General features: G+C 41.0%; 1 protein-coding gene across 1 annotated transcript in view; it reads right to left on the bottom strand.

Annotated features, from left to right (window-relative positions):
- BIN3 (bridging integrator 3) overlaps window positions 1-17632 on the bottom strand; it is a 111084-nt gene that overhangs the window by 16323 nt on the left and 77129 nt on the right. Inside the window, exons 7-8 of the mRNA XM_083368476.1 lie at window positions 2784-2925; window positions 882-1016 (exon numbers count right to left, since the gene is read on the bottom strand). Coding sequence (XP_083224602.1) covers window positions 882-1016; window positions 2784-2925 — 277 coding nt within the window. The remainder of the gene's footprint in view (window positions 1-881; window positions 1017-2783; window positions 2926-17632) is intronic.

Raw genomic sequence — 17632 nt, 5'->3', positions numbered from 1 at the left:
TGCCAAATTACTCTTTGCAAAATTTTGATAGTGTGTTAACCATTTTGTGATAGTCACCCAAATGTTATTTGGAAAAAAAAGTGAGAAAGAACATGTTAAAACAAGGGCAAAACAACATAAAAGAAATGGCCATGTCTGTGAGGGTGTGAGGTAAAAACCCTGAATTCATGTGTGGAGAAGAGAAAGCTACTGTCACGATAAAAAAATAAAGAATATCACATGTGTTCCAGCAATTGCTATGATTCCTGGTGTTGAAAAGCAATCAACCTAGAAAATATTAGCCTTTTGAAATAAGCATTAAAATCATGCACTGGACATAGTCCAAGCTTCCTTTGACCTGTGCGTTTCTGTCACCTCAGGCCATGAGGCAACATGACAAAGTTCAGCTAGTCCTTAATGATCACAATTGAGGCCAAAGTTTCTGTTGCTAAGCGAGACAGTTGTTAAGTGAGTTTTGCACCATTTTACGGCCTTCCTTGCCACAGTTGCTAAGCGAATCACAACAATTTTTAAGTTTGTAAAAATGATTGTTAAGTGAATCTGGCTCCCCCCCATTGACTTTGCTTGTCAGAAGGGGGAATCACATGAACTCGGGACCGCCTTAAATATGAGCCAGTTGTCTGAATTTTGATCTTGTGACCATGAGGGTGCTGCAATTGTCCTAAGTGTGAAAAATAGTCATAAGGCACTTTTTTCAGCGCCGTTGCAACTTCGAACTGTCACTAAACGAACGGTTGTAAGTCGAGGATTACCTGTAAAAAAAGTTTTGTTTTTTTTTTTTAAAAAGGAAGTAAAAACCCCTGCATAGTTTTTAGGGTGCAGTTAGGAAAACAAAAGCAAAAGATGGGAAAACAGACGAAAACAGATGCATTCCACCTTACCTGCGCTCGGATCAAAGATTCAAAACTTGGCTTGAAATAATCAATGCGGCTGCTGTAAAACTTGGGCATCTCTTCCAGAAGTTGCTTGTTCTTGGCTTCAAAGTCATCTTTCACTGGCCTCAGTTCTTCTCGGGCCTGGGAGAATCGAAAAGAAGATGTGAAGAGGAGAAGAGGATCTCCAATTGTGGTCCTTCATCTCCCCTTGAAAAGTTGTCCTCCTGAGTTAGTTCCTCCTGCACTGGGCATCAATTGATCACCATCGATAGATTGGAATGACTCTTAGAGGCCCAAAGCAGCCATCTCTGTGCTGTTGTCCAACAGGTAGGTATTCCCAGCTAGTAGGCCTCTGAAGGACTTTAACTTTGCCTCTCACAGGGTTTAGTACCAATTCTGAACAACTGAGGAAAGTAAGTAGAGTAGACAGTATAGGTTCTCCTACTCAAGTACGGGGCTGGACTAGAAGATCTCCAAGGTCCCTTCCAACTCTATTCTATTCTAAGTGCAGTGTGACTAATGGGCAGATGACCAGAGTTCTCTGATTTTCATCTAAATTCTGAAGGAGGTTTTAAACCTGTCGATGGACATAAGAGATATGCTATCTCCATGGTGGGCATCTCTTCAATGGAATTCCCTCCTGGTGTCCACATGGTTCCCTATTGCCAGCCTTTGAAGACAGTTATGGGAGGTCATCTATTCTGACTTTTTAAGCTGTTCAGATTAAATTATGGTAGAACTTTGTGGCACGTTCACTGAATTCATGCCCAGGTTCTACCTCAGGATTAAATATTTAAAGATAGCTGAAAGAGATTATTAGAATTCAGGAAGAAAGATTTCAGGTGTATGGAATTCACTCTGGTTTTGAATTGATTTTCTTTTTCCTGGAAGCCTGATGACTTCTAAGAGCAAAAAAATAATAATTGTTTTTTTTAATCCCATTTATATCCCTCCCTTCTCCAAAGACTCAGGGCGGCTTACAATCTAAAGCACAAACCAATGTGCTTAGCAATAGCCTTCATTCTATGTATATGCCTGCTTATTAGGACTTTGCCCCTCCCAAGCGGCATTTTTACAAAGTCAGCTTATTGCCCCCAACAATCTGGGTCCTCATTTTACCTACCTCGGAAGGATGGAAGGCTGAGCCAACCTTGAGCCTGGTGGGACTCGAACCTGCACTAATTGCAGGCAGCTGGTGTTACTTAAGGAGGCATTAGCCCACTGCTCCACCAAGGCTTTGAGGCCCTGAATTTAATTTCAGCTCCAGAACTGTATTCAACTCATTAAGTTCTCAACACAAAACTTCATTCCTGTACTATTTCTTTATGTTGACAATATACTTTTACAGAAGGGATGCATCCCTTTCTTGCTAATACTGGAGAAATCTGCAAATCTCCCAGAGACGTAACATCCATCGGTAACAGAATAACAGAGTTGGAAGTGACCTTGGACGTCTTCTACTCCAACCCCCTGCTCAAGTAGCAGACCCTGTATCATTTCAGACAAATGGTTGGCCAATCTCTTCTTAAAAACCTCCAAACCTAGTCAATTTTCAGTCTACTGAAGAAGCTTCTTAAACGAGGACTGAAACGTCTTCAGGTAAAATCAAGAAAGTCCAGTTGTTGTTTTTAAACACCTTTGGGACAACTGTGATATGGAGGATTGAATGTCCACAGACATTTAGATATTCAGTCTACTCCGCACGGAAACTCCCAGAGTGTTACTGGTGACATAGTATCACATCTGTTTGTGTTCTCTTCCAACAAACACCTTCATCTGCACATCTTCAATTCTAGAACCAGCATCCAAATGCTTCCTGCACCCAAAACCCCTCTGATATTCACACACACACACACACACACACACACACACACACACACACACAGCTCTATGAATGCTCCTTAGCACCTGGTGCAACTTGGTCAGGGTGGGGCCCGTTTTCTCCTTTTCTTCATACTTCTCCACCTTGGATTGGAGCCGTTTGTAATCTTGCAGAACTTGTTCACGACGTTTTACTGCTGTATTGAGACTGGGGAAGACATCGCTGAATCTGCGGGGATTTTTAAAAAATGATTTTGATATTCTCAATGGTGTATATAGCAGGGGTCCTCAACCTTGGCAACTTTAAGACTTGTGGACTTCAATTCCCAGATGGCTGAGGGATTCTGGGGACTGAAGTCCACAAGTCTTAAAGTTGCCAAGGTTGAGGACCCGTGTTGTATAGCATTTAGGTTGATTCTTCTCTGAAAACCTTTTTTTTGAGGTTAACAAAAGCTGGATGCTATTTTTATTTTTTTACTAGAGAAATAGGCTTTTCCTCTTATTCTGTCTCCTAGGATCTCAGAACACTGGGAATGATATATGCCCTTCACTCTTATGGATAAAACTATCTAGTTGAGATACTAGTTGGCTCAAGATGATTTACAGGAAACATGGATGCCAATCAGGGGTTTTAAACAATGTGTTTCCAGCATGATCCAGAGGCTTTGTTGAAACTCTATAGTGTACTGCTTCTCAAGATAAATGAAAGATCCACGGGAAACCCACAGTGTGGATATTTATCTGGCACAGAAAAATTTCCTGCCACTGTGAAGCTTCAGCATCTTTGTTTCCACAAATCAAGTGGATGCATCTCAATTGCACCCATTTGACAAGTCTGTTCAGGAAATGGCGCTCCATTCTAGCCACAAAATCAAATCAAGGGCAATTTAAGAATGCTTTTTGTTTGGTGTTGAATATCCTCCAACCCCATCAGTTACCATCAAAGGCCTATGTTTTCCTTTTGGTTTTGCTGTAACAATTTCTTTCTTTCTTTTTTCAAAAGAAGAACACATGTTATAAAGCAGAAGGCAAGGTGACACGGGAGCCACAAAGGATGTAACTGCAAATAAGTTAGGTGGCTTTAAAAAAAATCAGCCAGGATATGAATGAAGCAGGCTTGTCCCTAAAAGGCATTAAAAGTCATAAATATTAATCTTGCCTCATTCGGAGATGAGGCCTATAACAGGCTTCATTATTTGTTCACGGAGGGGGAACCCATCCCTGTCACAGTGAGCTATTAAGCACTCCAGCCCATTAGCTGCAGCAGGAGCCAGATTAATAATCCTTGCATAATTCTAGATGGATCACCACTGGATGCAGGGGTGGCAGAGAAGTAGAAATATGTTTCTGCTGTGGGAACCACAAAAGAAGATCCCGGCCAACCTTTCTCAACTTCAAATCTTTCCAAACTTTCTGAGTACAGCTTCCATTAACTCACTGAGCTTGGCCATTAGCCCAATCTAGGGAAATTCAACGGTTTGGTTCAGTTCTGGAAGACAAGGCAACAAGACGCCCCCCCCTTTTTTTGAGATGTGAACGAGGAGAAGCAGGGGTTCGATAGGAAGATAAAATACCAATCAATCACAGCGACATTACCATCTTTATTTAAACTGCACCTTCGTAAGAGTTTATCCAACCGGAATAATCTGGACTAATGCTTTGTGTGCGTTCCCTGTTTTTCAAGTGTGTGTGTGTGTGTGTGCGTGTGTGTGTGGACATACATGTGCTCCTGTTGATCCCAGCATCTCTAACTATTGGTTGCACTGATGGAGGAGGTTAGTTGGTGTAATTCACCAGGAACTAAAAAGCGACATAGTCTGTGTCTGAATTTGAGAAGAGAATAGTACAGAGCAGTTATGAAGGAGGCAGAAGATGAAAAAGGCTTGTCCTGAAGAGATCAGGGCAATAATGAACCCCTTAGTCCAGGGATCCCCAACCTTGGCAATTTTAAGACCTGTGGACTTCAACTCCCAGAATTCCCCAGCCAGCCATGTTGGCTGGGGAGTTCTGGGAGTTGAAGTCCACAGGTCTTAAAAGTTGCCAAGGTTGGGGACCCCTGCCTTAGTCTGACTCCTACATACTTAGTCTGTATAAGGCAACTGCCTGGGATTCTACATCCTCGTGGCTTTAAAATGTTTGCAGACCATACCATCTAGCTTGCAAGGTGGGTTACAAGAGACATGGCTTGCTTGAAGTTCTTTTATGTTTTCCCCATTCTGACTGGTCCCCGCTTTTACTGCCTGTTCATCATTTTTACAGGAGCCCAGCGGTTAAAGACGCTGAGCTTCTCAGCTGGAAAGCTGACAGCCCGGGTTTGAGATCCGAGCGCTTGCAGCATGCAGTTACGTGGCCCAGCTCCTGTCTACCGAGCAGCTCGAAAGCATGCAAATGCGAGTAGATAAATAGGTATCACTTTGACGGGGAGATGACAGCATTCCTTATGCCTCAGTTGCTGGCCACATAACCATGGAAAAATCTTCGGCTAAGTAACAGAGGTGAGCTTTGCACCCTACAGTTGGACACGACTGGACAAGGGGAAACCTTTACTTTTTATAGTTTTTAAACCTTAGGTATGATTCCCAAGCAAGAGCTTATGATTTTAAAAAGCAAGGTAAATACTCATCGTGACTCTAAATTAATTCCTAGCCGTCCATAACCTGAAAGCTCAGAAGTCTGAAAGATACACAACATAAATATTTAGCTTTGCAAGTTGCTTCAATTACTTAGCCCAGGTGCTAGCCAAGAACCTTACACTCCACTAGTTTCTCAGCATCTTTTAGATGGGGTCCAATAACTTTATAGGTACTAGTTCAACGAACACAATTTAAAAGACGCTGTAAGACTTAGAATCAAATGTCTCTCTTGTGAAATATATTTTACTTCAAGGTTGCTGAAGACCACTTGTTAATTATGGCTTCCAGGAATCGTATAGACAGGAAAGAACCACAAGCTTTCACACACAGACCAACTCCTGCAATTTTCTGATGAATCAATTATAGATTGTGGAGTAGGGAGATGCAGGTTCAAGTTCCCAGCTGTCTACAGAGCTTATTGGGGTAACTCTGGTTCAGCCGCTCTCTCAGCCCAATTTACCTTGGAGGAAAGACCAAGAAGAGACTTCACCCATACATCCTGCCTTGACTGCTCAAGTTAAAAGGCATATATAAATGCAATCATAAATTTAAAAAATGAAGCAGTCTTCACTTAACAACCCTAATTGGAACCAGCAACTGTACAGCTAAGCAAAGCAGTTGTTAAATGAAACATCATGTGATATGCACTTCCAGTTATGGTCATTAAGGGAATCACTCACAGCTGTTAAGTAAGATATCACATGACCATGACTTGCGACTTCCTCCAGGCTTCCCCATCGATTTTGTTGTCGGAGGCCAACTGAGAAGGTTGCAAATGGTGATTGTGGGACTGTGCGATGCTGCAACCCTCATGAAGGTGTGGCCGTTGCCAAGCACATGAATTGCAATCATGTGGCTTCAAGGATCAGTCACGGGAACCAATCATTGGTTGCTATTTCAGCACGGCCATAACTTCCAACTTTTGCTAAACTAATGTGATCATTAGTTTAGCAAAATGAGGACCATCTCTAAAGGCATGGTGGCCGAGCACTCTAGAGCAGGAGTATCAAACTGGCGGCCCACGGGCCGGATGCGTCACACACAGGCCACGCCCACCCCTGCTCCGCAAAGGCCCAAAACATCATGATATGTCACACGATGTGATTGACACCCATGCACTATACTATGAGATGTAAGTGCCCACAATGTATACAAAGCAACTGAAATGCACAGAACATGTGTTCTCATGAAGATTGCTCTCTGAAAATGCAATTTCCCAGAAAATTTACTCTTAGAATTCCACAGCTGGAGTTATAAATAATAATAATAAAAACCATTAATAAGGCTCTTACTGAGCCTCTATAATGTGGAGATCTAAGTATATCAAACATTATGCTAAGAGTTTTCCCCCCTCCTCCTTCCCACCTCTTTGCTGGTACACCATGTTGTGCTCTTAGCTATTTCAAAAGCTGCTGCGCCACAAAAACTAATCTATAAAACCGACTCACCTGTAAGACTCTGTACGAAAGATATTAGCAGCAGGAAAGGTAATGCAGTATTATTTAACACAAAGAGCTATTGACATTCACTTCTATACTTAGATTTTTACAGTGGCGAGAAGGACTTTGATTTTACAGACTAACTACACAAGACATGCTGTGCTACAGTTGCTATAGATTTATACCATGCTGCAGATTTAGGCCTATGAAAGACCGGTGTCCTGCTGCATATGCAGGTAGATTGCCCCAGCTTTTCATTTTAGGTTAATTTAATATTTTTTTTCTTCCTCCTTTTTATGTCATTAATGGAGAGACTGATGGATGCAGTTAACTAGCATGCTAGCAAGAAGGGGTAACTGTAGTCTTCTTACCCTAGTTTTCTAGATGTTGAAAAATTATCTGTAAGGAGTGTTATTTCATCTTAAGAGTCCTCACCTGTAAGCTGAATCCAGGTCAAAGGGCTTCAAAGCATGTTGAAGATCACCAGCATGCTTCTTTCACTGCTATGCTATCAAGCATTGGTGGAGGCACACATGCATTTAGTCTGGGGTTTCTCTGCACTGACTCCCAATCACGACAAAAATTATGTGGCATCAGACCAGAACTAAAACATGAACTCAACTCAACCAACTATCAACTCTAAATCTAGAAGACAGCCCCGCAATTCTTCCCGAAAGGAGGCTTCTTGAACTTCCTCGTGTTTCATTCTTAAAACATTGGTGGTCCTTATGCCTGCGCTGAATGCAAACCACATAAAATGGAACCTGGATTGGATCTGCGGTTTCATTAAAATCAAACTGCTTCATAGCCAGCAAGTTAAAAAAAAACCTTGGTAAGCAAGTACAACTGCAGCAGGACCACAAGGGTTAAAACATCCCCAGTGTCAGAGTCTCAATTTGGGCTTCGGAACACGTGCCTATAATTTACTTTTTAAAAAGCCGTTCACACTTTTTGCCAATGGTCTAAATCAGGGGTGTCAAACTCAATTTCATTGAGGGCCGCATCAGCATTGCGGTAGCCCTCAGGGGGCCGGGTGGGCATGGCCTGGGTGGGCGTGGCCTACTGGGTGGGCGTGACTAGAGTGCATATGGCCTACTGGGTGGGCGTGGCCAGCTCTACATCGTTCACATCAAGGGTGCCTATGGGGGCCTGGGCAGGAGTGGGACATATCTGAGGGTCTCTGGCAGGAGGAGGGTCTCTGGGCCAGGGCCAAGGCAGTGGGGGCCGTTCCCTCACTGTTTCCAGGATGGCTTCGCGGGCCACATGAAACCACTTCGTGGGCCGGATCTGGCCCCCGGGCCTTGTGTTTGACATGTCTGGTCTAAATAGTAATGTTGGGTTTCCTCCAGTGGTTACTTCTGTTTGCAACAGGTAGGTCTGGCGTGACAGCTCATTTCCACGACTATTAGAAGGGAATAGGAAGCCCAACCCATGCCATCTTTTTTTAAAAAAATCCATGCTTAAATAAAGCAGGTATATGCAGTGGTGGGATACAGCCGGTTCGCACCACTTCGGCAGAACCGGTAGCTAATTTTTTGTTGCCCAGGCCCAGAATGGACTTCCGGAAGTGGCATCCACACAAAGAAATGGTTGTTCCCCAGCTGGCTGAGGAATTCTGGGAGTTGAAGTCCACAAGTCATAAAAGGGCCACGTTTGAAGACCCCTGGCCTAGGGGGCATGTCATTTCTCTCCCGAAACAATTACAGATTCATAATGCATTCTGGGGTGGGGTGAAGGGTTCAAGTACTTCATGCACATTTTCCGGGGATGCCATAATAGCCTGGGAAGCGAGATGGCAATATGTTGCCCCAAAGCTGTAGGGAACAAAATGCAACATTTCTTAAAAGCTACTAATTCACGTGACTGATACAGGCGAAAACTGAACCAGCCATTTCCCATCACTCTGTTCAATGTCTTACTCACTAGGTGATGGCTGCACACTCTCTGCAAGGCACTTAATGAAGGGTGCTTTGGCCTACATTTGCTTATAGAGTACATTCCATAACCCAGTTGCATAATTTTGCTTAGGCAAGTTCTGGGCGAGACGATTTCCTGCCCAAGATTTACGGATTGTTTTTCTCGGTATGCAAGGACATGGAATCCTACTCATACACGACTGGGGAAAAAAAAGCTGTTTAATGAATGCTTTGCACATTCTACGTATGCATTTCATGCAACGGTGCCAGGCGTGAATAATCAGATCCACATGTGTAAAATTCAACTAGCTACTTTATTGTTCTGTGCCTATTTCACAGGAACCTCCCTAGGCTGGCAGCTTCCTCCTCTGGAGAACTAGATAAGGGTCAAAGGTGTTTTAGTTTGTGTGTGTTTGTGTGTGTGTGTGAGAGAGAGAGAAAGAGAGAGACCTTGGAGAGACCTTGGAGACCCTCATTTAAATAATGAATCCAGACTAGTCCAGTTCCTGCTTGAGCCCTCCTCCCGATAGGGATGGTTGTCCTCCAACAACTGGCTTTCAGGAGAGAATAGGGCCTATGCAGCACTACTCCAACTGTGGACTACACACTCCTAACACTGTAACAAGATTTAGACGGTGCTGTCTTTTTTGAGTTAATGCCGGAAAGCAGATTAATATTCAATAATCGACTGAAAGCCTTAAGTTACCTTCTCACCCCTGTAAGAAGTTCCATTCCCACACCGTTCTTATTATAGATAAGTTCTTGACTTACAGCCATAAATGGGATCAGAAATTTTGATCACATGACTGTGGGGGAAGCTGCAATGGATGCAAGTGTGAGGAGCAGTCACAAGTCATTTTTTCCAATGCTGTGGTAACTTCAAGAGTATGATAGACCAATGGCTGTAAATGAAGGACTACCTCTAAGAAATGTCCCGTGTTTGCTTATGTCTGCAATGTTATACAGAGCTCAGTTATATGTGAACATGCAGTATTTGGAAAACAGGAGATCAATTAATTTTGTGGCTATCTACACACCTATTTTTTCTCTTTGTGAATTTATTGGCTTAGCTTTTCAATCCTTATAAAAACGAAGGTCAAGTATTTTTTACTCAGCGTTTCATTGCAACCGACATTCGAGGCCTCTTACGATATAATCAACAATTTAATATAATAAGAATTCAAAGATAAGTAACTGTTCCCATTTATTTTGCTTCAGTAAATGAAATTTAAATCGTAACCTTTTAAAGAGAAAAACCTTTTCCCCTCCTCATTATATTATTCCAGAAAAAAATAAAAGATGCTCTTGAAATAATTATCCAAGGGGTAACTGCGCATGTCCTCTGCTAGCAAAATCTACCAGAACTGTATTGATGCACCTTAAAAATCAACAGATGCAATAAGAAACAGACGTTTTGCTAACCAAAACCCATTTCACAAAAATGCATAATACATCAATTTGTCAGAAATCAGAAATTATAAAAATGTACATAAAAGCCCTGTTACTTCAGAGTTCTATACTGTTCCTAAAAACTAATTAGCTTATTTGTGTCTCTTTGTAGCCTGCTACTAGCCTTGATTTATCAAAGTGATGTTTTTCCAGTCACTAATGGAGGGACAAAGCACAACAGATTGCTTTAAAAATAGCAACAGGAAAGAGATTGAAGTAGCAAGTTATTTTGCAGAACCAACAACCACTTCTCTTAAGATCTTTGAATAATGGATCAGAAATGACTGCTGAAATAGGGAAAGATTAGCCAAACTGTACTAGTTGCCAGTATCTAACATCTTTGGACCATCTGACTCTTCAGCTCAGGCAGTCAACTTAAGATGACCAGAGTAGATTTCATAAAAGTAAAGAAGTTCAAAGATCAAATCTGCATGCATTTGGAATGGATAATTTGCACTCAAAATAGAATAGAATAACAGAGTTGGAAGGGACCTTGGAGGTCTTCTAGTCCAACCCCCTGCTCATGCAGGAGACCCTATACCATTTTGGACAAATGGCTGTATAATCTCTACTTTAAAACCTTCAGCGATGGAACACCCACAACTTCTGGAGGCAGGTTGTTCCACTGGTTAATTGTTCTCACTGTCAGGAAACTTCTCCCTAGTTCTAGGTTGATTCTCTCCATGATTAGTTTCCATCCGTTGCTTCTTGTCCTGCCATCAGGGGCTTTGGAGAATAGATTACACCCCCACCTTTCTCTCTGGCAGATAATATTGGAACACTACTATCGTTAGGACAATGGTAAGCAACCTGTGGCATACAGGTGGACAGTAGCTGAAAAATTATAAACATTTCATACTTTGGGCTATGCTTCTTAGGGGATATTTGGAATTAATAGTTCTATAACAAATGGAGTGACAGTAATCAAGTATTTTTATCCTCAACCTATGGTGAACAACGTTATTATGATTACATCAATGGTTATCTTCTTTCAGGAAACTATTGAAATCCCATATAAGTTGGTAGTTACGACACAAGCCAAAAAATGGGTGAAGATTTCCATATTCTAATTTTCAATAGCCTTTTCACTTGTTTATATTCTCTCCCTCTCTCTTTGTCCCTAGGCATCCCTCTCTGAAGGACTTAAAGGGAAGTCTAAGGTGGTTGTGAAGGGTATCTCCATCCTTGGCTTCATCTATTACTAGTAGAGTTTTTGCATGAGCACAAAAGGTTTAGGCCAGATTTATCTTCCAATCTTTCTCCTATCCTTAAAAATAACCTAAAGAGAGCAAATGCTTGTGACTGTCTGCTGGGTATGTAATGGCATAAAGAAAAAGATAAGCAATATTGAAGTGGGTTGCATTTAAATTAGGAGTGGGAATGACAGACCCTCTAAAGGCAAGCTACTCTTACTCCCTCCCCCCACATTCAAAGCAGTCTGGTAGGAAAACAGCAGGCAGAGCTGGGGGTGGAGTTAAGCAAGTCATCAGCTTAGAGTGGTTATGTTGCCACAAACGGTCCAAGTTCAACTGCTCTGGAATCCCATTGATCCTTATCTGCCAATTTAGTGTTGAACTTTAGTTGACTAGATTCTTTTATATAGGTTTGAGCAATAAATTGCAACTTAAATGTATGGTCCCTATCCTTTGCTTCTGTCAAGTTTGAAGACCCCTGATTCAGCCCCTACTTTCTGACATATTTCTGTAAGCTATCAGAGACTTCTGGCTAGAAGACACAACTAAGAAAATCTTGGAAGTATAGTTAGCTTACAGTTACAATAACTGATATTTCATGCACAGATAAGTACTGAATAAAAAAGTCTCCGTTGTATAATAACCGTGGCACTTAACTTTTCATTCATTCATTCATCATCTCTGCATGATAATTAGCTAATGAATGATGAATAATAATTATCATTATTTCTTTTTTTATTCACTCTTTCTGCCTTTAGTTTCTATTCATTTTAAAGCTGACATCATCAGTTCAAATTACCTGCCTTTGATTTATCCACTATACATTTAGCTGAGACTCAGTTAGTTGAAGTCTGCAATATGCGCAGATTTTAGGAACCGATTACTAACAAGGACTATCAAGAGTTGTTCATTGGGATGTTAATAAAAACGTGCATGATAGGATACACAGAATCCAACTATACCTATTGGAGTATTTCAGGGCAGTGAATACACAATCAAGAGATATTGATACAGTTTCTAGAGGATCTACGAGGAACAATTTCTCCAAGAGAAAACGTACCAGAGAACGCTCAGGAATGATGAATCAAACAAGAATGTTGGTTGTAAGGCAATGAGGATGACTAATCTGAATACAATATTATGTTATTGAGAATGGCGAAAGTTCTCCATCCACACACTATTGGAACAGTCATCTATCAGGGCTGTGCCATGTTCTTTGTTCAGATGTGGACAAGGTGACTAAAGAAATATAATTTAATTTACCACCTGTGCCTTTTCTTGTTCTCATTCAAAGTCAGCCCAAAGCCTTAATAGATAGGCCCAGAAACTGATTAGTACAATGATAAAAGTTTAGAATAGGATAGAGGTGGAAGGCACCTTGGAGGTCCAGTCATCCAGTTCTTATTTGCAAAATATGTTTCAGAAAGACCATTACAGAGATTTGTAAATCCCATTACCTGTGATGTGCTAATTTTAATCCTCCATGATTTTCATAAAATGTACAATAAACAGTTGGGTGAAGTCATCCAGAGTTTCTGTTCAAGTATCATTAGTATGCATAAGGCATTCAGCTCTTTTTCTTTTCTGGCAAGTCAAAGGTAGCTGTGCATGTTCTAAACCACTTCTGAATTCTAGGTGGAATGACGACCAAGAAACTGAGATTGATCCAGACAAGATGAGGTAATACTGGATTTGTAATCCATAGACTTAGTAAACCGGTGTATTCTTTATTTTATGAGGGGTCCTTGATGCTGTCTGAACTCAGAGAGCACCAAGAACACTTCATTTCAACTCTGAGCTACAAATATTCTCTTTCGTTGGTATTTATTTAATATATGGTTGCATTCACGCTGAAAGAGCAAGTATCTAGCTTGGAAGATGCACATTAACCCAACCTTATCAACGGAGGCTCAATTGATCTCATGCCCTTGAATTATTTTATTCCAACTTGTTACTTTGTTTGTGACAACTTTTCTAAGCTAATGATGTCCTGATCATAGTAATATCAGAGATGCAAGGCTGAACACCATCTTAGACTGCCTAATGTGATGTTCCCTTGAAAACAATTGAAGCATGTCAATAAATACCCAAATTCAATTATTTTAATTTAATTATTGATTTTATTGACTTTGTTAGGTATATCCAGATCACATCAGTTTGAAAGGATCTACGTTGGCTGCCTATTTATTACTGAACGAGATTTAAGCTGCTGGTCCATAAAAACTTTGGGACCCAAAGATCAGAGAAAGCATCTCCTCCTGTATCAAACAGTAGGGCTGTGCTATACATCAGATTCAATTTCCAAAAGGTGCTTTGGAAAGTACAGGAGTGAATTTTTTTGTCTGTATCTGCCGTTATTTAAAGCAGAGGCATCTTTCTTTATTTGCATAGACCAAGAAAAGAAGAAAATAAAATTAAATTACAAAATATCTAAAATGAAAGTCTATTTAGTACTGCACAGTTCATGCTTTTAAAATAATCAGAGGGTTCCCCCCCACATTCTATTTCTGGAAGTGCATTAAAGCAAGCATTAAATAGAGGCCTTCTCTGTAGTGGCACACCTATTTCAGAACACCTTCTTGTGAGAGTCATGCTGACATCATATTCATTTTGGAGCCAAATTTTTCCATTATTTTAATGATTCTACTTTCATCAAGTGGAATTATTCAAGTGCTTTAAATCTGAATGTACTGCTTACCAGTTTATTATTGTAACTGTTACTAACGTTGGCATATGGTATACTTTTGGGTAAAAGTACAGTCAAATATACCGATAATTCTGTCTCTGACAATTAGCAACAATAAATAGAGCATCAGTAAGCATCAAGTTGTTTAGAACATCCACCAGTACAATATCCTTAAAACCAGCCAGAAGGCAAGAATTTAAAGACATACTTAAATCATTTCCATCTGTTGTGTTTAAGCTTCACTCTTTCAACTCCTTCAACATCTTCATAAATGATTTAGATGAAGGGATAGAATGGGAACTCATCAAATTTGCAGACAATACCTAAGCTTTTTTGGGGGGTGGGGGGTGGGGGGGAGAGAATAGCCAACACTTTAGAAGATAGGCTCAAACTCCATAAGGATCTTGACAGACTTGAACACTGGACCTTGTCTAACAAAATGCAATGCAGTGGTGAGAAAAGTACGTTTTTACACTTAGGCAAGCAAAAACAAATACACAGATAAAAAATAGGTTCAACAGCAGTACCTGTGACCAGGATCTAATAGTTCTAGTGGACAACCACTTGAATATGAGCCAACAGTGTGCTGCAGCTGCTAAAAAGGACAACGCAGTCCTAGCTATATCAACAGAGGGATAGCATCACGGTCACGTGAAGTGGGTTAGTACCACTTTATATTGCAGTTGTAAAACCACACTTGGAATACTGCATCCAGTTTTAGTCACAACAATACAAAAAAGATGTTGAGACTCTACAAACAGTGTAGAGAAGAGCAACAAACATGAGTAGGGTACTGGACACTAAAACATATGATGAACAGTTGCAGGAAGTGGGTTATGACTAGTTTAATGAAGAGAAGGACTAGCGGTGACATGAGACATGAGAGCAGTCTTCCAATAATTGAGGGGCTGTTACAGAGAGGAGGGGGTTGACCTGAAGGCAGGACAAGAAGCAAGGGATGAAACTAATTAAGGAGAGAACCAATCTAGAACTAAAGAGAAATTTCCTAACAATTAGAACAATTAATCAGTGGAATGACTTTCCTCCACAGGTTGTGGGCGCTCCAACCCGGAGGTTTTAAAGAAGAGATTGGACGACCATTTGTCTGAAATGGTATAGGGTTTCCTGCTTGAGCAAGGGTTGGACTAGAAGACCTCCAAGGTCCCTTCCAACACTGTTATTATTCTGTAAATTTAAAACCAGGGTATTTGTGCACAGACAACCACCTTAATATGCAAATATTACACTAAAAAAAGCCTCCACCAATTCTCACCACAATAATAAAGCAAGACTTGCAGATGTATCCTGGAGATTATATTGATGTCCTTCTACAGCGACAGCAAGGTCTGCTCTCCTAGAACAAATTAAGCCTAATTCTCACAACTATGCTAAGTCAAGCCACACAACCATGCTGGCTCCAAAACAGTAACAAATGCACATCCAAGATCTAACATATTAAACAGTTTCCCCGAGTAGGCTCCTTAAGAAAATACAAGCTTTGCGTACGTATGCTTACAGTTAATCTAGCAGAGTGCATCCATGAACACCATTATTCCTTAATTTCACAACACAGGGACAGACCTAACCATAGTTTCAGCTGGGAAACTGTGAGCATCCAAGCCAAGTCCAAAAATGCAGGAGAATTCCTGGAAGCCTGGCACTCTTAACAAACTGGCCATCTACAGGCACACAGAGATAAACCTCTACATACCATGCAAAAGAGACAATCAAAAAGCCAAAAAGGTAACAAAAAGACTAAAACACCACTTTATCAGCAATCAACACCCAGATGAGCGGAAATTAACACCACGATGAACACTCAAGGAGCAAACAATACTACAAATTAAGAAAATGCCAACTCAGACAAATAAGCTAACAGTAAACAACAGCTCCATCAAAGAATTACTCCCAACAGGGCAAGCCACTAGACTAGTATATAAGAGAGACTGGACAGCCATTTGCCTGAAATGGTATAAGGTTTCCTGCCTGAGCAGGGGGTTGGACTAGATGACCTCCAAGGTCCCTTCCAACTTTATTATTATTATTATTATTATTATTATTATTATTATTATTATTATTATTATTATTATTATTATTATTATTATTATTATTATTAAATGAGAGAAAACCCTACTCCTTTTCTAGCACTGATGATGCTACCTAGTTGGGTAAGGAAACATTTGCAAGACACCTACCAAGTTCAGGGAGCAGCAAGGACCCAAGTTAACCTGATGCACCTGTTCGCCGATACAGGGAAGGGACGGAGAAGAAATGTCACTACAGTACAGGTCCATGTAGTGACCATTTGAAATTACAATGGCACTGACAAAAATGACTTACATCCATTTTTCGCACCCATGACTACAGCATCATCCCCACGGTCATGTGATCGAAATTCAGAGATATATATATATATATATATATTTTACTCATATTTATGACGGTTGCAGAGTCCCGGGGGGTCAGGTGATCCCCTTTCGCGACCTTCTGACGAGCAAAGTCAATGGGGAAGGCTAGGTTCACTTAACAACCCGTGTTACTAACTTAACAACGGCAGCGATTCACTTAACCACTAGGTCATAAAATGGGGCAAGACTCACTTAACAAATGTTTCACTTAGCGACAGAAACGTTCGGCTCGATTGCGGTCGTACGTTGAGGACCACCTGTATTCAGAACACGCCATCCTTGTTTAGACAGAACAATGGAGCAGGTTAGATGGCCTCTAAGAGGGTTGTCTTCTTATGTTTTCCTGAGTATTTATTTATTTATTTATTTACAATGGTATGGATGTCATCTGTGCACTTCTCCACGTTTGTAATGCAGGGAGAATGGGGACTCTGCCCCAAGCATAATACCTAAGCAGATAATAAGGAAAAAGGCTGGGAACTCTTGATCCATAAAAGATGCCTTCAAGCCAGGCCTGCTAAAAAAGACATTCCCTTGTCTTCAAATATGGGGATGAGAACAAGGAAAACACAAGTGGGCCATCTGAATTGACTAACCACTTCTTGACACTTTCCAAACGCAAGGGGCTGAGTCAATGTTAAGCACCATCATTATCTTAGCGGGGTTCCAAGTGGCCTCCCCACTTTGCTTGGAGCCTTCCTTGACAATACTCTCTCCTCCCCAAAACACTTTCTTATTTAAGCTCTCTGCAAGTTCTCTGCGGCAGCTTTGAGACTGTGCCATCAAGCTGTACATTGTGTATATAAAATGCCGCTTGTGTCTTCACGCGGTTGTAAAAAGCGAGAGAGATCATGCCAGATGCCTTTTCCAAAGCCCCTTCCACTGAAGCTCACAGAGGCATTTCAGCAGAGAGACGGAGTCAAAGCTGCAAGGATTTTGGCTTTGCAGTGTTTGAAATCAACTTGTCGCTGTCTTTTACTTGTATAACCGTTGTCTTCGTTTTGGTGATTGTAAGGGCTTTTTTAATCAAGGTTTCAAAAAGTACGTGTAATCCTCGACTTACAACCATTTGTTTAGTGACCATTACGACAGTGCTGCAAAACATTATCAGTTCTCATACTTACAACCATTGCAGCGTCCCTGCGGTTATGTGGTCAAAATGTGGGTGCTTAGCAACCATCATTTAAGATGGTTGCGGCATCCCAGAGTCAC

Source organism: Vipera ursinii (assembly GCF_947247035.1).
Source record: "Vipera ursinii genome assembly, chromosome: 8".
NCBI classification, from domain to species: Eukaryota; Metazoa; Chordata; class Lepidosauria; order Squamata; family Viperidae; genus Vipera; species Vipera ursinii.
This window is presented reverse-complemented; position numbering and strand designations above follow the sequence as displayed.